This window comes from Mauremys mutica, chromosome 9, assembly GCF_020497125.1.
Source record: "Mauremys mutica isolate MM-2020 ecotype Southern chromosome 9, ASM2049712v1, whole genome shotgun sequence".
In the NCBI taxonomy this organism is placed as follows: domain Eukaryota; kingdom Metazoa; phylum Chordata; order Testudines; family Geoemydidae; genus Mauremys; species Mauremys mutica.
In genome coordinates this window covers 73,193,533-73,218,399 of record NC_059080.1, presented here as the reverse complement: position 1 = coordinate 73,218,399, position 24,867 = coordinate 73,193,533, and the positions used below count along the sequence as shown (strand labels likewise).

Genomic DNA, 24,867 nt, shown 5'->3' with positions numbered 1-24,867 from the left:
GGATTTATTATGGGAATTGGTCTGATAACTACTGAACTGGGTGTGTGTAGGTGTGGGTTCATTAACATCTGGAGCAGAGATCTCCCAGGATGCAGTGCTTTCCTGCTTTTCTGGTCCTACAAAGGGGGAAAAAACTTATAGGCAGGAGTTGTAGACCAAGCTGGATGTGCAAGCATCTCAGAGAGGTGATTAAGAAAAAGCGGAAAGCCTACAAGGAGTGGAAGATGGGAGGGATCAGCAAGGAAAACTACCTTATTGAGGTCAGAACATGTAAGAATAAAGTGAGAAAGGCCAAAAGCCATGTAGAGTTGGACCTTGCAAAGGGAATTAAAACCAATAGTAAAAGGTTCTATAGTGATATAAATAAGAAGGAAAGAAAGAAGTGGGACCGCTAAACACTGAGGATGGAGTGGAGGTTAAGGATAATTTAGGCATGGCCCAATATCTAACCAAATACTTTGCCTCAGTCTTTAACGAGGAGCTTAGGTATAATGGTAGGATAACAAATGGGAATGAGGATATGGAGGTAGATATTACCACATCTGAGGTAGAAGCCAAACTCAAACAGCTTAATGGGAACTAAATCGGGGGACCCAGATAATCTTCATCCAAGAATATTAAAGGAACTGGCACATGAAATTGCAAGCCCATTAGCAAGAATTTGTAATGAATCTGTAAACTCAGGGGTTGTACCATATGACTGGAGAATTTCTAACATAGTTCCTATTTTTAAGAAAGGAAAAAAAGTGATCTGGGTAACTACAGGCCTGTTAGTTTGACATCTGTAGTATGCAAGGTCTTTGAAAAATTTTTGAAGGAGAAAGTAGTTAAGGACATTAAGGTCAGTGGTAATTGGGACAAAATACAATATGGTTTTACAAAAGGTAGATCATGTCAAACCAACCTGATCTCCTTCTTTGAGAAGGTAACAGATTTTTTAGACAAAGGAAATGCAGTGGATCTAATTTACCTCGATTTCAGTAAGGCATTTGATACGGTTCCACATGGGGAATTATTAGCTAAATTGGAAAAGATGGGGATCAATATGAAAATTGAAAGGTGGATAAGGAACTGTTTAAAGGGGAGACTACAATGGGTCATACTGAAAGGTGAATTGTCAGGCTGGAGGGAGGTTACTAGTGGAGTTCCTCATGGATCGGTTTTGGGACCAATCTTATTTAATCTTTTTATTACTGACCTTGGCACAAAAAGTGGGAATGTGCTAATAAAGTTTGCGGATGACACAAAGCTGGGAGGTATTGCCAATACAGAGAGGGACCAGGATATCCTACAGGAAGATCTGGATGACCTTGTAAACTGGAGTAATAGGATGAAATTTAATACTGAAAAGTGCAAGGTCATACATTTAGGGATTAATAACAAGAGTTTTGGTTATAAACTGGGAACGCATCACTTGGAAGTAACAAAGGAGGAGAAGGACCTAGGAGTATTGGTTGATCAGATGATGACTATGAGCCACCAATGTGATATGGCTGTGAAAAAAGCTAATGCGGTCTTGGGATGCATCAGGCGAGGTATTTCCAGTAGAGATATGGAGGTGTTAGTACCATTATACAAGGCACTGGTGAGACCTCATCTGGAATATTGTGTGCAGTTCTGGTCTCCCATGTTTAAGAAGGATGAATTCAAACTGGAACATGTTCAGAGAAGGGTTACTAGGATGATCCAAAGAATGGAAACCCTGTCTTATGAAAGGAGACTCAAAGAGCTTGGCTTGTTTAGCCTAACCAAAAGAAGGCTGAGGGGAGATGTGATTGCCCTTTATAAATGTATCAGAGGGATAAATACCAGGGAGGGAGAGGAATTATTTAAGCTCAGTACCAATGCGGACACAAGAACAAATGGATATAAATTGGCCATCAGGAAGTTTAGACTTGAAATTAGATGAAGGTTTCTAGCCATCAGAGGAGTGAAGTTCTGGAATAGCCTTCCACAGGGAGCAGTGGAGGCAAAAGACATACCTGGCTTCAAGACTAAGCTTGATAAGTTTATGGAAGGGATGGTATGATGGGTTAGCCTAATTTTGGCAATTAATTGATCTTTGACTATTAGCAGTAAATATGCCCAATGGCCTGTGATGGGACACTAAGATAGGGTGGGATCTGAGTTACTACAGAGAATTCTTTCCTGGATATCTGGCTGGTGAGTCTTGCCCACATGCTGAGGGTTTAGCTGATCACCATATTTGGGGTCAGGAAGGAATTTTCCTCCAGGGCAGATTGGCAGAGGCCCTGGAAGACCGGTTTTTCCTTCCTCTGCAGCATGGGGCACGGTTCACTTGCTGGAGGATTCTCTGTACCTTGAAGTTTTTAAACCACAAGTTGAGGACTTCAGTAGCTCAGACATAGGTCAGGGGTTTGTTACAGGAGTGGGTGGGTGAGATTCTGTGGCCTTCGATGTGCAGGAGGTCAGACTAGAAGATCGTAATGGTCCCTTCTGACCTTTAGGTCTATGAGTCTATTAGTTCTGTGCAGTTCTTGCCTTGGAATCTCTGTTCTCCATTCTGTATGCTGATGGAGATGACTCCTTGTCCCATCTTCAATGCAAATGAGGCTAGGGGAGTTTCCTTAATCCTGTCATCCTTATCCCAGGGTTTAGGTGTGTCTCTCGCTGTCTTTTCATTGCTTTTTGTAAGTCTCTCTTTTGATCAATTTTGGTTCAAGGAAAGGCTGGCGGGGGAGGGGGTAGATCTTTCGTGAGTCAGACAGGCTGAGTACTGCGCCCTGGTTCTCCAAGAACACAGAGCTGCTAGGTAACAGTTATGTATGCACAAGCTTCAGTTACCCAACTTCTGTATTTTTCCAGCTGTTTTTGCAGTGTCTGGGTGTGACATACCCAGGGTACAATCCCAACTTATGCGTAGGTGTGTCACCTCTGCCTTCTAACCTGGGATGTCCTTTACAATGTTTTGCTGCTGTAGCCTCCCATTTGGATTGCTCACAAACAGCCTCCAGCATACAAGACGCTCTTAGCTATGTCTGTGTGTGTGCTGCAGCCAGCTAGCCACATCTTGGCTCTTACCAGCCTTAATTATATTGCAGGGTGATTCCAAAACAATCTCGGTCCTAGATTTTCCCCCAGAAGTGTTTGTCCTGTACTGCCCAGCTTTCTCCTGGACAATAGAAATGTATATAAAGTCCATTAATGCTTTAATAGAAATAATATGCACATAACTTTCCACCACAAATGGAGTTTCCCAGACACTTTAAATTAAACACACTGGATTAGATAAAACAATAAAATAAGTTTTTATTAATTACAAAGAGAGGTTTTAAGTGAGGCATAAAAATCAGAAATGATTACAAGAAAAATAAAGATAAAATGCAATTGGTCCCTAACTTAACGAACTGTTAAATTGAAAACAAAGTTTTTTTTCACCATATGCTCTCAGCAATCTTATTGACCACATTTCTTAGGTCAGGACTCCTTCTCCAGTTCAAGTGCTGCTTCCTTTTGTCCCTTCTCGTGCAGTGAATCGACGGACAGAGAGAGAGAGAAAGGAGGGATGCCTTGAGTCTTTGTCTCCCTTTTTATAGTGTCAGTCCCTCCCTTGGAAAACATTTCTAGCTGAGATTCAGGAGACAGAGTCTGTAGGAAAGGATGTTCCCTGCTGCTTTCCCTCACCTGTTGGAGCTTCTTTTGTTTCCCTTCCTGCTTGATAACTGTACTCATTCACTGTACACAATTACAAATCATTAAAAATATTGCTATCAAAGGTCTTAATATTACCATTAACAATTCTTTTTATACTTCAATGTTATAAGTCAGTATATGTTGTTCTGTGCTACTCTTAATCTTTTAGAAAGGAGGAGGGAAATTACCTACTTGTAAAATGCTTGTTCTGTTTCTGACATGCTTGGTGTCAAATAGTCTTGCATCCGAAGAAGTGGGTATTCACCCACGAAAGCTCATGCTGCAAAATGTCTGTTAGTCTATAAGGTGCCACAGGATTCTTTGCTGCTTTTGGTGTCAAATGATTGCTTAAATCCCAGATTGAGAGAAGGGATTACACAATGGCCATACTGGGTCAGACCAATGGTCCATCTAGCTCTATGTCCTGTTTTCTGACAGTGGCCAGTGGCACATGCTTCAGAGAGAATGAACAGAATGGGACAATTATCAAGTGACCCATTTTCTGTTGTCCAGTCCCAGAGCATGGGGTTGCATCCTTGACCATCTTGGCTAATAGCCATTGATGGGCATGCCTTTCATGAACTTATCAAATTCTTTTTTTAACCCAGTTACTCTTTTGGCCTTCACAGAATTCCCTAGCAATAGGTTCCACAGAGTGACTGTGCACTGTCTGAAGAAGTACTTCCTCATGTTTGTTTAAAACATGCTGCCTATTAATTTAATCAGGTGACCCCTAATTCATGTGTTATATGAAGGGGGAAATAACATTTCCTTATTCACATTCGCCACACAATTCAGGATTTTATAGACTCCTTTCTTATCCCTCCTTGTCTTTTCTTTTCTAAGCTAAACAGTCCCAGTCCTTGTAATCTCTTTTCATATGGAAGCTGTTCCATGCCCCTGATCATTTTTGTTACTCCTCTTTATATCATTTCCAATTCTAATACTGTATAACTTTTTTGAGTTGGGGTGACCAGACCAGCACATAGTATTCAAGGTGTGGGCATATCATGGATTTACATAGTGGCATTATGATATTTTCTATCTTATTATCTACCGCTTTCATAATGGTTCCTAACATTCTGTTAGCTATTTTAACTGGCATTGCACATTGAACAGATGTTTTCAGAAAACTATTCATGATTGAGTTCCTATAGCTCTCTAGCTAAAATCTCTGTTTGCCTATAACAGAATAAAAATACTCTTGGCCTTCAGAATTACAGTAATCATCAAAGCATTGCTTTAAGCTCTTCTTTGAGTAGATGCAGCCATGTATTCCACTTAGGTGTGTATGCACCCAGCCATCAGAACTGGAGAATTTTGCCTAGCAGTTCAGTAGAACCTCAAAGATACAAACACCAGAGTTATGGACTGACTGGTCAACCGGACACCATGTGGAACTGGAAGTAAGTAATCAGGCAGCAGCAGAGATGACCAAAAAAAAAAAAGAAGAAAAAAGGCAAGTACTGTACTGTGCCTGTATTGCATCTTAAAGGTAGGCACATCTGGGCCCCATGTCCGTACTCGCATGTGTGGGGCAGCCACTTACAGCTGGGAGATAAAGACACTGAGCTTCGCAGGCACACCTATGAGCCCCCACTGCCAGCCTAAGGCAGCCTGAGCAGACAGAGGAGGAGCAGCGCTGGGGTCTGTGCACTGCTTTCCTTTAAGCTGCATGTGCTATTTTCACCCCCTTCCCTCCCTTTGGCTGGGAGTGGGACAAGGTTGCAAGCTCAGTCTGAGTCTGGGAAAGAAGTTGCTGCAGCCCGAGCTGCTGATGCTGCAAGGAAGCTGCTGGTGCTGTGGTGGGAGCTGCTGCTCTTGCGGCCAAAGCCTGGCCTGGAGTGTGAGTTGCCTGAGCTGCTGGTGGCATGCTTTGCTCTGGAGGAGAAGCTCAGTTTTAAAGGGCCACAGCCTGCACTGTGGGTCCGCTGATGCCGAGGTGCTCCAGGGTGCCTCACTCATCATCCTTCCAGCCAGGGGCTAGAACCAGCTGCCTGTCCCCTCCCCCACTTGTGGGACAGCCACTTAGAGGTAGGAGGTGAAGACGAACATTTCAGAGTTATGAACAGTCTCCTTTCCCGAGGTGCCCGTAACTCTGAGGTTCTGCTTTATCTGTAAAGGAGAGGCACTTGCACCTCATGGCCATATCCCCTCCCCTGGTTATATGAGGTGGTGCTGGTCCAACTCCCCTAAGTTTCTTCTTTCCACCTGTAGCTGGTGTCAGAGCTCTGTGTGGTTCTTAACCTCACGATTCCTCTGTCCTTTTTAGTGACTTATTCTAGTTGTATACAGTTAGTACCATAGTGCTACTGTTTCTCAGATTTAGTCAAGTTTTTCCCTGGTGATGTGTCACAACCCAGTGTTCCCCTCCCTCAGGGAGTGCCTTGGGGAGGCAGATCAACATTGTATGTTGCTAACGCTGTTGCAGGCATCACAAGGCATTTTGGGAAGGGTTAAAGGTGTGAGTGTGGAGTGGAAGATTCCTTTGCAGGTTACGAGAGGCCGAAGGGGGAGGAAGGGAGAAGGGAACGGGTTAACTGAATGCCTCAGTTCTCAGCTCAGTCCGAGGATAAGACATGGGCTCCAGTCCAAGGTCATGGCGCTTGATACGGTGAAGGCCAGCAAGGGAAAAAACAACCATCTCATGTCCCTGAAGCTGGTTTGTTTTGGGAACGCTGATGAGGCCACAGAAAGACGGTTTGGTCTGGTACAAAGAGCACGGGGGACACAGGTCCCTGAACAAAATGCTCCCAAAAGACCCCACGACTTAAAACCCTCCTGAGAGCCGAAGCAAATCGGAGATCAACAGCGGATCCCGGACAACCTGTGCACAGGACAGAACTCCAGTCCACCTCTTCTTCCCCTTCTTCATACATTACACCCAGACTTGGCCAGCCCCGGTAGTACGTGTGTGAGTATGACAGTGGGTTAGGGCTTGGGGCACTAACACTTTCTTCCTTCTCCTGAGTGACGTGGGGAACCCCGAGCACTCTCTGCTGTTGTTTTATTATTTTATTAATAAAGCTTTAAAATTTAGTCACGTGGTGTGCTCCTCCATCTTCTCCACTAACGATTCTGCGGCCTCAGCCTTATCACCTGGTGCCTCAGGCAAATTGGTAACATAAATCTGTCACAGATGCCCTTACCAGGATTCAACCATTGCCTGTTGTGTGGGGGAATGATCCTAAATAATGATCCCTACATGAGGTGCTTGCTTTGCTCAGGTGAACCCCACATCAGGGAGCAGTGTTTGATTTGCAAGTCATTCACAAAATGGACTTCAGTGGCAAGAGATCTTTGCCTAAAGCAGCACGTTCTTAAACAGGCCATGCGGCCTGCTTCAGCACTGAGGCCCATGTCAGATCTGAGGTCACTTTTGGGTTCACAGACTGCTTCTGTTTTGTGCTCGATCTGGCATCTCTCTGAAGAGATGAAGTCCCAAGCTCTCCCTTGGTCCAGGATTTTGCCAGAGCTATGACATTTACTGCCCCACTGTCTGGCCAGGCTGCTGAAACCCTTGGGTCCATCAGCACTGCATCCTGACATTCCCATGCTGCAGACTGTTGAAGTGAGGCTGGTGGTGAGCTTAGCACCAGGGACCTTCTCAGCACCAGGAAGCTCTTTGGCACCATTGCACCTACTGCAAAGGTATTGGAGAAACACTACTTTGTAGTGGTGCAGGGATTTGAGGGTTTTTACTCCCACCTGGCCCCTAATTCCCTGGTTGTAACTGCAGTTAATGACAGGGCTCAGCAGGGTAGGTTTAAGTCCATTGTTAAGGACAGGGATTTCAACAAGATGAATTTAAAGGGTAGAAAAATCTGTACCTCCTCTTGACTACAAATGCAGATTGCCAACCAGTGGGCATGCTGTCCAAGCATGACTTAGTAAATTTGTCAGCCATGTCTAACCAGCTGCCTGAAACCTCCAGGGAGGAATTTTGGGAGTTTATTACAGAGGGCTGCTTGGTTGTCAAGATGTCACTACAGTCCATGCTAGACATCACAGATGCCTTGGCAGTGACCAAGAGCAGGTGTCCTAGCTGCAGAGTTCGGGCATTGCTCTCAATGTACAACAGGCAATAGAGGATTTTTCCTTCAATGGACAGCTGCTTTTTTTGGACAAAACTGACATAACTCTGTGCTCCTTCAAAGATTTTAGGGCAACCCTGCTGTCCTTGGGGATGTATACATCTCTGAGGTGCCATTACGGTGGACAACACTAACACATAACAATGCCCCTTGGACAGTAACTTCCCTTGAGACATTAGGAAAACCACATAAAGGAGCATAGATCCCAGAGGTAGAGGCATTCAGGTCCTGGGTTTGGCCAGTCCACACAACCAAAACCACCTTCTGATATATTGAACTTCCACAAGTTAAAAAGTGGAAATACTTTAACCAGACTGTTCTCCACCAGTTTGAAGCCAATAAGACATATGCTCCTAAGTCACTTAGCTGCTTTTGAAAAAAATCACCTGTAGCTGTCTAAATGTAGGTTTATGAACCTAACTTCAGGCTCCTATTTTTGAAAATTGTTACATGTGTATTAAAAAGTTCACAATAACTGTGTGTGACAGGATCCCTGGGGTGAGCCTGGACTGGGGGACTGCTGACCTCCAAACCCACCAACATGGGTTGCCTCTCACACTGTGATACTGATGTGAAGCTACAAACGTCCGGCAGGTACTGCACTTATACAGCCATTCACAGGCAAGGACACACCCAACTGAATTACATGAATGATCTCCTAGTCTCTCATGAACCATCAGTAGAGAGGCTCCAGCAAATTCCCTCCAGTTCCACAGTCCTGCAGCCCAGATCTGTACCATTTTGTGTTGGTCAGCAGCCTGACCAGTGTAAGTTCATTACTTAGTTCGCCACTTCTTCATAGGAAGGTGGAAATGCACTAGCCTTTGTAACCTGAGTAGATTTCCCAAGCACTTTATTAACTACAGAAAGATAGATTTTAAGTGATAATAAGTGGTAGGCATAAAGGTCAGAGATAGTTACTTTTAAGAAAATAAAAGGTAAATACGCATTCTAAATCCTAAACTTTTAGTCTAGGAAAGAGTTGAATCGAACAGCTTTTCTCACCCTGACAGATGTTACAAGCAGGTTTACAGTTCTTCAATACATAGCCTGGGACCAAACTCCTTCAGTAGAAAGTCTTTTGTCCTCCAGACATTCTTCCAGGTGTAGAGTTGGGCAGAGAGAGAGGCCAAGGGATGATGTCATCATTTCTGTTTTTATACATTCTCCCAGCTGCTTAAAAGATCCTTACTGTGATGTGGGGTTCAGGCATCCCCTATTGGTCAGACAGTCTCCATTGTCTACATGCTCTCTCTGAGAAGTCTCTGGGATGGCCATTGGGAAAGTGGATTCCCTTTTAATGGGCCATCAGATTATGGCTTTATCAAACTAATTTTAAACTTTTTGCTTTTGCAATTTTAGATTATTTTTTTAACTGTCTAAATTACGAATGCTGTTTTTTGTTGTTGTTTTTTTTAAAGCATCTACTGGCAGGGTCTTTTATTTGCAGTTTACAAGACTGCTATAAGCAAAAAAACCAGAATACTGAGAATTAATGTCCTGATTTTTGCAAACATTTAAACAGTACGTAATTTTACTCACCTGAATAGTTCTGCAGTAAAAGCTGTGTTATCTGGCCCTGTACCAACTGGAAAGCACTATAAACTGGCATTTCTAATCTTCATAGAAAGTCTGGTTTGGGCCTGGCAGATTCCCTACCTGGCTCCACATGGCTCCACAGAAGTGACGACATGTCCGTGCTACTCCTAGGTGGAGGAATGTCCACGAGGGGTTCGGAGTGCAGGAGGAGGTGCAGGTCTGGGGGTTGGGGCGTAGGAAGGGGTGTAGTTTGGGTGCAAGAGGGGGTTCGGGGCAGAGGGTTGGGGTGTGGGAGGTATTTCATGGTGCTGGATCCAGAGGCACTCAACTCGGGCTACCTCTCCCTGCTGTTCCCAGGTGGAGACATGGCTAGGCAGCTCTGATTTTAATCAATGAATTTTAAAAAATGAGATGATTTATATTGATTTGATTTAAAGTGCTCTGTGCTGGGTGCAACTTGATTGATGATTTGAATTTTGACCAAAGAATTTGAGCCACATACATTCTCTTATTTTGCTTTCTGGAATCCTGTATTTCATAGCAGTATTGTCTCATTGTTTCTTGTACTCCCCCATCTGTCCATCTATATTTGTTGTCTCGTATCATACTTAGATCTAGTCTACACTGGGAAATTAGGTTGATATAACTATGTCGCTTGGGTCTGAAAAATCCACACTCCTGTATAACTACATCACTCAGCTCTAACCCCATTGACCTAGCTACTGCCTCTTGGGGAGGTGGATTACCTGTGCCGACAGGCAAACCACACCCACTGGTGTAGATAACATCTTCACTGAAGCTTTACAGTGGCGCAGCTGCTGCAGCATTTTAAGTGTAGACAAGCTCTTGGATTGTAAACTCTTTGGGGCAAGGACTGTCTCTTTTTTTATTATTCTGTGTTTGCACAGCATTTAGCAATGGGATTCTGGTCCTGGTGCTTCTAGGCACTATGATAATACAGATAATAAATTGAACCTGATTTTTATAATCTGACTCCACCTTTGGAAGAAGGTATAAATCCAATACAGTCTTGTATTTTCTTAAATCTGTGAGGGAGAAGTTCTAAATGTTACTTAATGAGCTTATTTTGTTCATTTTTATGGGGCATCGTCATGATCAGATGCTGTGGATTTTTATTTTAAGCTAGAGCAGTTTGTTACTCATCTATTTTTGTTGTATCTGGTCTGTTCTTTTCTTCACTCTTTTTTTGTTCCATTTTCTCACTTTTTGCAGCCATGGTACTCAGAGTTGATTGGCATTTGACAGATTTGTACATGTCAAATCTCCAACATGGCTTTCAAGTACAGTTAGCATATATGGTGGGCAGGGGGAGAAACTACAGAAATCATAGAATCATCAAAATGGAGAGCTGGAAGGGGCCTCAAAGTCATCAAGCTCAGCCTCCTGTGCTGAGGCAGGACCAAGTAAACCTGCCAAGTGTTTGCCCAACCTGTTCTGAAAAACCTCCAATGATGGGGATTCCACTACCTCCCTTGGAAGCCTATTCCAGAGCTTAACTGCCCTTATGGTTAGAAAGTTTTTCCTAATATCTAATCTAAATTGCCCTTCTTTCAGGTTAAGCCCATTACTACTTGTCCTACCTTCAGGGACGTGGAGAACAATTGAGCACGGTCCTCTTTATAATAGCCTTCACATATTTGAAGACTGTTGTCAGGTCCTTCCCATTCGTCTTGTCTCAAGACTAAATATGTCCAGGTTTTTTAATCTTTCCTCATAGGTCATGTTTTCTAAAACTTTTATCATTTTTGTTGGTCTCCTCTGGAATCTCTCCAGTTTGTCCACATCTTTCCTAAAGTACGGCTCCCAGAACTGGACACAGTACTCCAACTGAGGGCTCATCAGTGCTGAGTAGAACGGGACAGTTATCTTCCATGTCTTACATATTGTACTCCTGTTAATACACTCCAGAATGATATTAGCCTTCTTCACAACTACATCACAGTTGACTCTCGTTCAGTTCAATATTCAAATCCCCAGACTCTCCAGCTCCTGCCTCAGAGCAGTCAGCATAAGCCACATCCTGCTCTGTTTGTACAGATACAATTTATAGCAATTCAAAACAGTTTTATGGCTGCCAAACTTTTGATTTGTTCTTGATTATGCTTTACAAAAGTATGTGTCTTTTTTTCTTTTTCTTTTTCCAGAGCTACAGTTCTGCCTAAGAACTTCACTCATCACCATGGTGTCTAAGTGCCTGTTAATTTCTCAAACCCACCAGAAATTTATGCAGTTGTTTTAGGAATTATTGCTAACAAACATTCTCTTTCTTCAAACACTTTAATATAATTTTGTTTTTCAGCAATATATTTGCTTTAGCTTCAAATTGAAATGTTCAAATCCTATTTTCTTACTGATTTTCAGGAAGACAGGAAAACCATTTCATAATTTCATAAGCTGGCAAGACCTAAGAGCTGCTGATCTCGTAAATTCCTGGAACAGGGGTCTCATATTGAAGGTAAGGCTGCTCATTGAGTATGCTGCTTAGATACTGCTTTTGTTTTCATTTACCCAAATTATATGTGATAAATATTGCAAGTGCCCCAATACATAATTTCAATAAATGACATTACATGTAGTTTACAATTTTAAACAAAAAATAATAAGGTTAGCATACAAAATGACAGGACCCAAAAGCAAAGAAATTAAACACTGACACTCTGTATCTACCTATAAATCTAGTAAATGAATCCCTTGTTTTGTTAATATGTCACGTGTTAACATTGCTAGCAAATGATTATTTTGGGTCTGAATTTAATTTTGTCGGTATGGTTTTTGAGATTTTTGTACTTAGAATATTCATTCTTCTGATTATGTGTTGTAAATTTGGAGCATATGGGTTCTTAAAAACAATTAAGATTGGTCCCTACTTTATGTGGAAAAATTGAAGTCAACCTTACCTGTAAAGCTACTACTGGCACCTTCATAATAAGATGTAAAATTCCCTGCCTTGCCAGAGATCTCCTTTGTGACACTGGGCAATTCATTTAACCTCTGTGTCTCATTATCTATTTGTAAAATACAACTATGACAATCCTTCCCCTAATTTTTTTGAAGCTATATTAAAGTTTATGAAATGTCCAGATAATACATAAATATCTTCTACAAGAATTTGCTGCATATCTGAATTCATTTTTGCCCAGGAGATAATCTGTCAGTGTATGATGGATTTGTGTGCATTATCCTTAAATTTATTTGACCAAAGGATTAAAAGATATAAGACTAAATGTTCGGTCAAAAACATTTAAATAACTTCTGTTCTTTTGGAATAGGTAATCCATGTTATCTCTACAATGCTTCACTTTTTAACTCGGAGCGATCAATATGTGATTGCTAGTTCATTGACTTTCACAACACAACATGTCTCTTTGAGGCTGTCCTGGGTTTTACAAAATATAACTGAGGTAAGAAGTTGTTGTGGGAGGGGGGGAAGTAATAGTCTTGGTACATAATAGCAATAGTGACTTTCCTTGATTGTTATCTGCTTGGTTTTTGCTTTCTTTATTTCCTTCCCTCAAAGGGAATGGAAAGAGAGAATGTTTTGTATTATGTAGTGCTCAAACATATCTATTTGGAACAAACTAATGTTGGCTAATGATCTATGTATCTTTTTACAAACTTTCCCATGATCCTGCAAACACGTGTTCATGTGTGTAATTACTCACATGAGTAGTCTGTCCTACAAAACATAATCATATTGCCAATTTGGCATTTTTTGATTTATTAATCTTAACATTATACAACATAATTTTTATTGTAATTTATTTTTAAGTGAATTGCACTTTATTGTGTAACAATGTGGTATATTTGTATTTTATCTTCGACAATGTTACATTTCCAGTCTGCCTTATCCCAACACTTACAGATTTCCAGAAATCAGTAACATAGTAGTCAACAAACAAGGATCTCCACTTACTCAGTAATTACTTATGTAATTTTAAAGGACTGACTAATGGTGTATAGTGTCAGTTGCAGATATGTAAAATTAAACATTTTGGTGTATTATATTATGCTAGCACCAAACCTTCTAAAGAACAATTAACTCACTGTGTCTCCTGTTTTTGTTCCTTGACTTGGCTTTTTCCTTTTCTTTCTCTTTACTTAATGTATCAGTGTGTTTACTTTCAGATTTTTTTAAAAAAAGAGAAATGGGGGGTGTCCTTGGTTCGTTGGTTGTTTTACAGTGAACAAGGAAGACTTTACAAGTTGTTGTTGTTATTTTTAATCTGTTACCCTGTTTGTTCTAACATAGAAATATCAAGAATGTAAAGTATGGTCTTCACTGGATTTGTTGGTAGACTTGTTGGCTCTTTCAGATATGGACTTATTGAAGGAGTTGAAGGATGCTGAGTCTTCAGTTAAAGACCTATTTTCTCCCAAGAATTCCCTAGTAATTGGTATTTAAACAAACAAACAAAAATAGGAAAACAAAAAAACCCAAAGCTCTGACTTAAAAAATCATTTCCCTTTTCAATAAGTTCAATAAATTCAATAAGTTGGTCATTCTGCAAGTTCTCTGGTTGTCCTTTGAGTCTTTCAAGAAAAATAAGATAAGCAAAATCTGAATTTCTAGTTTTAAAGAAGGAAGTAGGGAAATAATAATTTTCAGGCTTTCTTTATATAACATAAAGAAGCAAAAATGGACAGCCCTATTTGCTTTCCTTTGACAAGGGCATCTTTTAAAATATTCTTATTTTTCTTTTAGAATTTCTTTTTCATATCTACAAAACACTTTTTTTTTATCACTTCTTCATATCTCCTCTTCCACTGCCTTCGTTTCTAAACTCCACTAATAGTCACCTCAAAGTCTCCAGGTTTACCCTATTAGGGCTCTTATGTGCCACTGCTAAAGAAGGGTGAGCAACTAATGTCCCATTGGCAGCGACAAAGCATGCAAAACTGTATGTGCACAGGAGCAAAAGCTGCCATTTAGGGGCAGGCCATATCTACCCTACAAAGTTTGGTCAAAGCAAGTTACATCAAAATAAAGCCACCACAGTTAGCATATCACTTGTGCACATGCATAGTTGGCTCCTTGTGTCGGCACTGTGTGTACTAATCAGGAGAGTTTGTGTTGATGCACAGTGAGTGCATCATGGGTAGGTATCTCCTTGTGTAACCTGCCGCTGTCCAGTGCTGTCTTTTGGGAAGTTTTGGCAATGCATGGTGAGGTAGAATTGAGTTGCTCAGGAGTGATTGGGAGTAAGGGGTCCAACTTCTCAGTGTGCAACTATCTCCATCTCATAATGTCGTCTGTATCCTGTAATATTCCCACAAAACTGCATGGCCCTCCTCACTGTCTGTCATTTTTGACTGAAGCATGGAGCCTGCACAGCTCTGCGCTATTGTCATAAGTGTTGCAAACACAGGATGCACTATCCTCTATTTGCAGAGCCATAAGAAAAAACGAATCAGTGTGGTCAGATTGCTTTGTGACATAGTGAGAACCAATTCAAGGTTACTGGTGGTGTTCCTAGATCAGCTGCAGATGGTGGAGCCCCATTTCTGGGCCCAAGAAATGAGCACTCATTGGATCACATTGTAATGCAGACTTGGGATGGTGAGCAGTGACTGCAGAACTTTCGGATGTGCAAGGTCACGTTCCTGGATCTGTGCGCCAAGCTTGCCCCAGCTCTCTAGCACTGGTACACCAAAAGAAGAGCTGCACTGATTGGAGAAGTGGAGCAGCACTGACAATGGCAATCGCACTGTGGAAAGTTGCAATGCTGGATTGCTACCGATGAGCGGGAAATCGTTTTGGAGTTGGGAAATCACTCTGTGGGGGTGTTGTCATGCAAGTGTGCAGGGCTATTTCTCGTATCCTGCTACACTTGACTGTGACCCTATGCAATGTGCAGGACATAGTGGAAGGATTGCAGTAGTGGTGTTCCTGAACTGCAATGGACCAATGGATGTCAGTCATATCCCTATTTTGTCACCAGACCACATTGCCACAGAGTACATCAACATAAAGGGCTACATTCCTATAGTTATGCAAATGCTGGTGAATCGCCAGGGATGCTTCACCAACATCAGTGTTGGCTGGTCAGGGAAGATGCATGATGTTTGCATCTTTAAGAACACAGGACTGTTCAGAAAGCTACAAGTAGGGACTTTCTTTCCCGACTGACGGATTACCATTAGGAATGTTAAAATGCCAGTAGGGATTCGGGGGGACTGAGCTACTTGTTCCCTTGGCTCGTGAAGCTGTACACTGACCACCTAGGCAGCACCAAGAAAAGATTCAATTACAGACTCAGCAGATGCAGAATGACAGTTGAATGCACTATTGGTACACTGAAGGGACGCTGGCGTTGTGTACTCACAAGATTGCATCTCTGTGAAAAAAAATCTCAATGATTATACCTGCCTATTGTGTTCTGCATCATATTTGTGAAACAAAAGGGGAAAGTTACTGCCAGGACCCAGGGCGAAGGTAGAGTGACTATCTACTGAGTTTGAACAGCCAGTCACGAGGGCTATTAGATGAGCTGAGCATAGAGCTATACAACTCAGGAAGGCTTTAAAAGAGCTCTTTAACAGTGAGCCACAGTAATGCTTTATGGTGTACTGTGTTCTATTTGGCTATGCTGTTTTGGGGCCTGTTCGGAATTGTGTGGTGCTTGGTGTACATCTGTGACTACAACACTATCAAAGCATCTATTGATTTTGTGATGTTTGTCATTGATCCTATGAGTTTTGTCACACTCTGCAGTACCAAGTGAGTGGGTGCTTTCAGAACTGCTGGGCACTCTGCAGGGTACATTGTGAATTAATAAAGATTAATTATTTTTTAAATAATACAATATTATTCAGTAACAAAAGCAGTCCAAAGAAAAATCTGCAATTTAAAAGCTATTAATATAATTTTTAATGTATTTGAACAGAACTTAACAAGGGGAAAGAACATTCATATCCATTTTACCTACATACACTGACCTGTGAAAGCCACAATTGTTGTATATGTGAATCTATGGTTGTCCTTAATGTTTCCCCTGGATGGAGTGGTAGGGATAGGGATGTGGCCTCTGATGCCACGTGGAATGCTGAAGGTAGTTGTAGTGAAGTGCTGTAATGGAGTTCTCCATAGACTGCAAAGAGAAGTGAGCCTGGGATTGTTGAACCTATATGTTCCCAAAAGTCTTCAGCATCTCTGTTTGCTGCTAAAGAGCCCCATTACATCCTGGTACATCTCTCTCTCTTTTTTCTGCCTGGAATCCTGGACCTTTTTCGTGTGTCTCTTTCCTTTTCCAGGCTGTCTGCAGTGTTCATCCTCCAGGTGATGTTCATGGTCTGATGCAGCACTGGCTTGCAGGATTTCATTGAACATGTCATCCTGAGTCCTCTTCTTCCTCTTCCTTATCTGGCTCAGGCATTCTGTGAGTGTGGAGGGGGAACCATTCAAAGCCGAAACGGCAGCAGCTGCAGATAAAACACCGAGGTATAGTCAGTATAGCCGCAACAGAAACCAAAAGTTAAGATTCAGAACTCCCTTCCCTTGCTCCCCTACAGTTTTAAACAAGACATGTTTATTGTCTTCTGCTTCCAAGTGCTTGTGCACGGCCCCACTCTCGGAACCAGTCATGGTGAGTATGCCTCACATGGTGTGAGGAAAATGAGGAGGGAGTTGCTCAGTTTCATGCACTTATGAGTACAGGGCAATGGCACTGAATACTGACACCATTTTCCACAAGCAGTGGTGATTTTAGTTGATATTTCACTCCAGTCCTGAGGGTGACAAAGGCAAAAAGAACACAGCTGCTAATGATGTCCTGAAGCCATCAGGGACCCATATGCTGCCACCCAGTGTGCTGCAATGGTATCTGCTGAAGATATCACTGACTGGCATGGGAATATATCCTATTGCAAGGAAGAAATAAGGCTGCCATCCCTAGAAACCTTCAGCAGAGGATTGCAGAGGAGTACCTCCATGAAAATTTCATTGAGCTCTCTCAGGAGGATTCCAGGGACGTCCCTGATGTGCATAAACAAACTGCTCCACATGGCCTAACTCTATAGCAGAATTAAAAGCAAATAACAACGCTACCTCTTTTATTGGTACTGCTACCTCTTCTTGTATGAGTAAATTAATGAAAAGCCAATAGCTATGTCCTACTAAGTTGGGGGCGCCATCACTATAGGGGAAATATATTTACACAATTACCCGAGGATCCTTCCCATGCATCAGGCTCGACTGCCGGGCCTGACTAGACTGTGGTGGAGTCTCAAACAGCTCCTGGCTTGCAGCATAGCTGAAGTCCCCCAGCACCTTGCCTCCCAGTGGCATATCCCCCATCCTCCTCCCTTTTCCTCCTCTACCACCTCTTCATCCTCGCTGTTCATGGCAGGGGCTTGTGACCTGGGCTCCTTAGAGATATCCGTGGTGGTCTGCTAGGTGGTAGCGGGGTCTCTGCCAAGTATGACATGCAGCTCTTTGTAAAAGTGGCAGGTCTGCGGCTCTGAACTGAATTGACTGTTGGCCTCCCGGGGCTTCTGGTATGCCTAATGAAGTTTCACTTGGCAATGCTGCTGATCCCTGTCATACTCCTCCTCCAGCATCCCCCGTGCAGTCTATTTGCAGATGTTCACGTTTATACAGCTGGTCCATAGCTGTTCTTGTACAGTTTATTCTCCCCATAGGCCCAGGAGATGCAATATCTCCTGTCTATGCCAAGCTGGAGTGTATCTGGAGCAGGAGTCAGCAACCTTTCAGAAGTGGTGTGCCGAGTCTTCATTTATTCACTCTAATTTAAGGTTTTGCGTGCCAGTAATAAATTTTAACCTTTTAGAAGGTCTCTTTCTATAAGTCTATAATATATAACTAAACTATTGTTGTTTGTAAAGTAAATTAAGGTTTTTAAAATGTTTAAGAAACTTCATTTAAAATTAAATTAAAATGCAGAGTTCCCCGGCCCGGTGGCCAGGGCCCAGGCACTGTGAGTGCCACTGAAAATCAGCTCGTGTGCCACCTTCGGCATGCATGCCATAGGTTGCCTACCCCTGATCTGGAGCATGTAGCTGGTGGTAAGTTGGCAAGTTGCACACAACAATGGGGAATTGCTAAGTATGCTTGTCTAGCTGGACAATCAGGAAAAGGCATTTCAAAAATTCTCAGTGCTTTGAAAAGCGGGGGGCCTTCTGATCTCTGTGACCCCTGGGCTGTGGAATTCACAGTTGTGACCAGAGCGGTCAGTGTCAGGCATTATGGGACAGCTACTGGAAGACTGTTCAGGTTAATGTAAGTCACACAGTGTCTACACTAGCATTGCGTCGACCTTAGTACATCGACCATGGCTAAATGCCACTCGGGGAGGTAGTGTTACTATGTTACTCTAACAGGATACTTATGTTGCTGGGAGACAAATTTAAGTGTAGACGTGCACACAACTAGGTTGAAGCAAGGCAGTTTATGTTTACCTAACTTTGTAGTGTAGACCAGGCAGCCGGGGGATAGGGGTTGATCTGCTGTGCTGCAGAGGAGAAATGGTACAGTGAAGTGCCTGGCACTAGAGCTTCCTGTGATTAATACCCCTTTCCCAGAGGAAATATTGTCAATTAGATAATTGTTTTCTGGAGACATGCATATTATTGTCCCCCAATTAAATATTTGGAAACGAGAAAAGGGGAGAGAGAGAGAAAATGTATCCCTTTCTTCACGTCCACACTGAACACACTTTTTTGTTTTTGTGTTTGTTTTTTGTTTTCAGGTACAACAAGCAGCCAATGAAAATAACTGCTGCTTTGGAACAATTGACACGTGGCTGTTATATAAACTCACCAAAGGTGAGTTTGCAAGCTCTGGTTAAACAAAACATATTTCAGATCTGAGCAGATGTTGAATGCATTCCCCTAACATTATTCCCAAGAGCCCAACTGCCACATTAAGTGTGATGGATTTGGGGCTACTTATGAATGCTGAATGTTGGTTTGGTTACTGGGATATTTGCTGTATGAATATATTGGTTTAACTCAGTATGGGGCTGTCCCAAAAAAATAGAAAAAAAAGAAAAGAGGCACTCAAGGGAGCCACCTCTCAGCAAACACTTGAGTTGTTAAGGTACATTGCTAAAACGATTAGCTTTGATGGCGGGAAAAGCCCCATAAAAAGAAAGGAACAAAATGGTAACCAGAATTTAAAATAGGATACCCTCTCAAGAAAAGGAGACAGTAGTTGTTTGGGGGAACCAGTCAGAGACACAGGTTTGAACAGGCAGTGTTTGAAGATATTAGGCTTGCCTAGGTTACCATCAGAAGATAGTAAGACTTCAGGTAAGATAGACATACTTCAACTCTCCACTTGGCAGTCTGCTGACAGCTGCTAACCAGGACCCATGAAGCCCAGCCCCAGTTTGAAGCTCTGCCTCTGATGTATTATTGATGAAGTCCCAAAGCAGCCAGTTGGCCTGCTGGCCCTACTTAAGATAGGAACAGGAAGCCGTCTGAACAACTGGGATCCATCCTGCTCTGTACTGTGTGCCTTGTGCTTCTTGCTCCTGCTCCGCTGGCTTGACTTCCTGGTGTCCTGACTTGTCTGGGTCGTGACCTCTGACATGTGGTTCTGGTCTCCTGCCTTTGACCCAGCCTTACTTTGGTTACCGACCTGTGGTTCTCAACTCCAATTTGACTTCTGCTTCTGATGTCCTAGTATGCTGACTCTCAGCTCTTGATTGTGGACTCCAGTTCTGATCACTAGGTCTGGCTGCCCATGACGTAGCCTTGACATAGCCCTGTAATCATGAGATATGGTAATTAATATGGTAATGGATGGAATAACTAGGATTGGGCATTTGACTGGTCCAAAAATACCTGGTCAATTGACTGGTCATATACACCTCTACCCTGATATAACACTGTCCACGGGAGCAAAAAAATCTTACTGCATGATAGGTGAAACTGCGTTATATTGAACTTGCTTTGATCCACCAGAATGCGCAGCCCCGCCTCCCCGGAGCACTGCTTTACCGTGTTATAGCCGAATTCGTGTTATATTGGGTCGCGTTATATCGGGGTAGAGGTGTATTGTAAAATATTGTCAAATAATGTCAGAAATGGTCAAATATTTTAAAGCACTCATTTATTAGAACAGTAACAAAAAAGAGTAAGACTTTATGGTCTCCAGTAGGTCTTAGACTGTTACAAAACCAAGTTAATTAACTCAGTTATTTTAACTCAGAAAAATGTAAAACACAATGAAATGAAGTTCTAAAAATGAAAGAATAATAGTTACTTATTTTAATAATGTTAAGTTAGCATTTAAATGTAAACATTCAAGACTGAACAGTTACAAAAGAAGAGAAAAACAAAATTAAAGAAATAAACACATAGGCATTAAAAATAATTTTTAAATGAATTTATGTTAAATTGGCAGCAGGCAAACTCTCCAAGCAGCTTAATGGTTGTGCATCTAGTTTCTTTGTTTTAGGGGAGGAGGTTTAATGGCCATGTACCTTCTCTCACTGCCTTCTGAGTTAATTTCAGTAGATTTGCCTAGTCCAGGGTGCAGCAACCTTTGGCATGCAGCTCACCAGGGTAAGCACCCTGGCAGGCCGGGCCAGTTTGTTTACCTGTTGCGTCCGCAGGTTCAGCTGATCGCGGCTCCCACTGGCCGCGGTTCGCTGCTCCAGGCCAATGGGGACTGCGGGAAGCAGTGTGGGCCAAGAGATGTGCTGGCCGCGGCTTCTCGCAGCCCCCATTGGCCAGGAGCAGTGAACTGTGGCCAGTGGGAGCCACGATTGGCCGAACCTGCGGGCATGGCAGGTAAACAAACTGGCCCAGCCCGCCAGGGTGAGCTGTGTGCCAAAGGTTGCCAACGACTGGTCTAGTTAGTTTAGATTGGAAGCTCTTCAGGGTAGGGACCGTGTATTTTAACTTGTTTAATGTGATTTGTAAACTGCCATGTACATTGATGGCTTGGTATACAATTTTATTTTTACACACACACACACACACACACGTTTGAGCTTCTTGATTGTCTGGAATCTTCTAGATCAACTTTCCGTTAATTCATCTTTTTCCCAACTGGTGACATTAACATGTAGTAAAGTGAGTGATCAAGACATTTAGATAGGCTTGCTAACAGATGAAACACCATAATGCAGTCAAAAAGGTAGGCTACTACCTGCGTCAGGGTATTGTTGCTGGAATATTTGATAATATATGACTTTTGTTAGATAATAGGCAGTCAATTGACATCATTTGATCGGTCAGTTGACTGGCTTACCAAGCCTAGGAATGTGTCATTCCATTTTTGGCCAATGCATGCAGAAAAAATAAGGCCATTATCTGGACACTTCAGAAGATTGAGATAGAATCCCTCCCTTTACAGCGTGGTGGAATTAAAATGTCTTTGGGCGTGCAGACCGGTGAATTTGGGCTGAATAGAGGCCATCAAACTCTTTATAGTACATATATTTGCTTCAAATAACTCTCTCTGAATATTTAGACATTTAAAACTTTATTTGTTCCTTTGTTGCTAGGTTCTGTGTATGCTACAGATTATTCAAATGCCAGTTCAACAGGGGTTTTTGATCCCTTTCAGGTATGAATCTATTAACATAACGTTGTAGATTGTTCTTTGAGACTGGTTAACTTTTTAAATTCTCTCTGTTATTTCAGATGTGTTGGAGTTCTTTTCTGAGCAAATTATTTTCAATACCGATGTCTATATATCCTCCGGTAGAGGACACAAAGTACGTATGCAGGCAGAATCTTAAACAAAAATGTAACATCTAATAACTAAATTAATTATTGTTGAAAAAAGATCACAAAAATCTCTGCAGACATTTAAAAAGTAATATGTTAAGTGAAGCCAAAAATAATTTAAATTGTAAATATTTGTAGTTGCACATATTTGTCTGATTCGTAGATCCAAATTGGTATTTTATACCAGAAAAAGGTAAAACAGCTTCGTGATTTCTGTAAATAAAAAAAAAAAAGAGTAACATTGAATGATGTGTATTGTGACAGGGTCAGGCCAGATGGATACAGGAGAGTGTTAGAAGACAGATATAGTAGTCCCAGATTAAGTAGATCCCTTTTCCCTGGGTAAGGTAACAGGGGCAGTTCCAGAACAAGCAGGAACTTGGTGGAACCAATTAAGGCAGGCAGGCTAATTAGGACACCTGGAGCCAATTAAGAAGAAACTGCTAGAATCAATTAGGACAGGCTCGCTAATCAGGGCACCTGAGTTTAAAAAGAACCTCACTTCAATTTGTAACGTGCATGTGAGGAGCTGGGAGCAGGGGCGGCTCTAGACATTTCGCCGCCTCAAGCAGGGCGGCATGCCGCGGGAGGCACTCTGCTGGTCGCCGGTCCCGCAGCTCCGGTGGACCTTCTGCAGACGTGCCTGCGGAGGGTCCGCTGGTCCCACGGCTCCACCGGACACTCCGCAGGCACGCCTGCGGGAGGTCCACTGGAGCCGCCTGCCGCCCTCCCGGCAACCGGCAGAGCGCCCCCCATGGCATGCCGCCCCAATCACGCACTTGGCGTGCTGGGGTCTGGAGCCGCCCCTGGCTGGGAGCAAGAGGCACTAGCAGCTGAGAGTGGGAAGGCGTATTGCTGGAGGATTGAAGAGTACAAGCATTATCAGACACCAGGAGAAAGGTCCTGTGGTGAGGATAAAGAAGGTGTTGGGAGGAGGCCGTGGGGAAATAGCCCAGGGAGTTGTAGCTGTCGCGCAGCTGTTCCAGGAGGCACTTGAGACAGCTGCAGTCCACAGGGCCCTAGGCTGGAACCCAGAGTAGAGGGCAGGCCCGGGTTCCCCCCAAACCTCCAAACTCCTAATCAGACACAGGAGGAATTGACCTGGACTGTGGGTTCTACCAGAGGCGAAGGTTTCTGGGCTGTTCCCTGACCCACATGGTGAATCTCTGAGGCGAACAAATCCGCCAATAAGTGCAGGACCCACCAAGATAGAGGAGGAACTTTGTCACAGTACGTTGAGGACTTGTTTAAAATTTTATTTTTTAATTTCTCAAAATTGTCAATTCAGTGCACTGACTTCTTTAATATTTATTTAAGTCACAGCTTTGGTTCAGTTGATGCTGAAATATTTGGGGTGCCTATTCCAATAGTGGCCTTGGTGAGTGAAAATCTTTAATGATTTTTTTTTTGTACTTGAGTGAGTAGCATTATTTTATGTAAATATACTCTTGTTTGTCTGTCTTTATAATCGTTAGTTTATCGTTGTTTATGTCCTGTGTTTTCTGAGATTCCATGACTGCAGAATTGGTTGTTAAATTTTGCTCCAAAATCTTTGCTTTCATTTAGAACAAAGGAAATGTTTCTAACCCTTACAGTTGTGAAGCAAGCCATGCAGAGAGGGAATGTAACCTTGTTGTTAGGCATTGAAGTAGGACTTATGAGATCACGGTGGTATTCTAGGCCAATTATTTAGGGCCTGATCCTGCAATGGGTTCTACCCAGCATAACTCCATTGGGATTCCACATGGGTGCAAAAGGGTCTGTGCTAATGGATTCCCTTGCAGCACTGGGGCTTTAATTTCTCTGTGTCTTAGTTCCCCATACGTAAAGCATGGATATTACTGTACTACAGTAACAAACACTGTAGAAAACCTATATGTAAATAAAATGTAAAAATGACATCCAACAACTGCTCCATTCATCTCAATGGAATGTAAACACTGAAGCCAGTTTAAATGTCAGCTTTTATAACTGTTTCACTGATTAGTTGGAGATTTCCTTCTAAAAGTAATTTGCTTAACCATCATTGTTGGAGACAGTTGTGGATATAATAAGAGCAATAAGGGTGGTAGCTGGGTGGGGTCAGAAATTGGGGTCAGAGAAATAGGAATTAAAGATTCTAAAACTTCAACTGTATCCCTACCCACAAAGGGGAACACAAACCTCCACCTCTACCTTCCAGGATTCTTAAAGCCCCTATTGTCCCGTTTGCTGGGTGCCAAAACATCGAACCTTCCCTTGAGTGCTTCTACAACCCATTTGTTATTAACGTTGTGTATTTAAAAAAAGAAGAAAAAAATGGAGTGGGATATTGAAAATTGGGGATTGTATAAAATAAATTGAAGAGTATTGAGATTTTGATTGAATTTAATATTAAAATGACTTGGGATATAATGTACTGATGGTGTTGTTCATCTTCACATTTGATTTATTTTAAAACCACCATTTTTGAACTTTTACTTGAAGTTGTTGCAGAGGTCCAGTAGGCTGCTTAGTAAGTGGAGCATTGGTTCTGGTGGAATCATCTTGCATATAATTTTGATTTAAATGAGAAAACTGAAGTATGAGATAGGGTATGTCTAAACTATGAAATTAGGTCGATTTTATAGAAGTCGATTTTTAGAAATTGTTTTTATACAGTTGATTGCATATGTCCACACTAAGCGCACTATGGGTATCCCACAGTTCCTGCAGTCTCCGCCGCCCATTGGAATTCTGGGTTAAGCTCCCAATGCCTGATGGGGCAAAAACATTGTCGCGGGTGGTTTTGGGTACATGTCGTCAGTCATCCCTCCCTCCGTGAAAGAAACGTTGGACAAACGTTTCGTGCCTTTTTCCCATGCAGATGCCATACCACGGC

General features: G+C 42.4%; 1 protein-coding gene across 2 annotated transcripts in view; it reads left to right on the top strand.

Moving 5' to 3' along the window:
* The window catches only part of GK5 (glycerol kinase 5), an 85,832-nt gene that overhangs the window by 17,216 nt on the left and 43,749 nt on the right, over positions 1-24,867 (top strand). For both annotated transcript variants that reach the window (XM_045030531.1, XM_045030532.1), the window contains 6 exons: positions 11,670-11,763; positions 12,578-12,709; positions 19,013-19,088; positions 21,782-21,843; positions 21,921-21,994; positions 23,325-23,385. In XM_045030531.1, the coding sequence (XP_044886466.1) occupies positions 11,670-11,763; positions 12,578-12,709; positions 19,013-19,088; positions 21,782-21,843; positions 21,921-21,994; positions 23,325-23,385 (499 nt within the window). The remainder of the gene's footprint in view (positions 1-11,669; positions 11,764-12,577; positions 12,710-19,012; positions 19,089-21,781; positions 21,844-21,920; positions 21,995-23,324; positions 23,386-24,867) is intronic.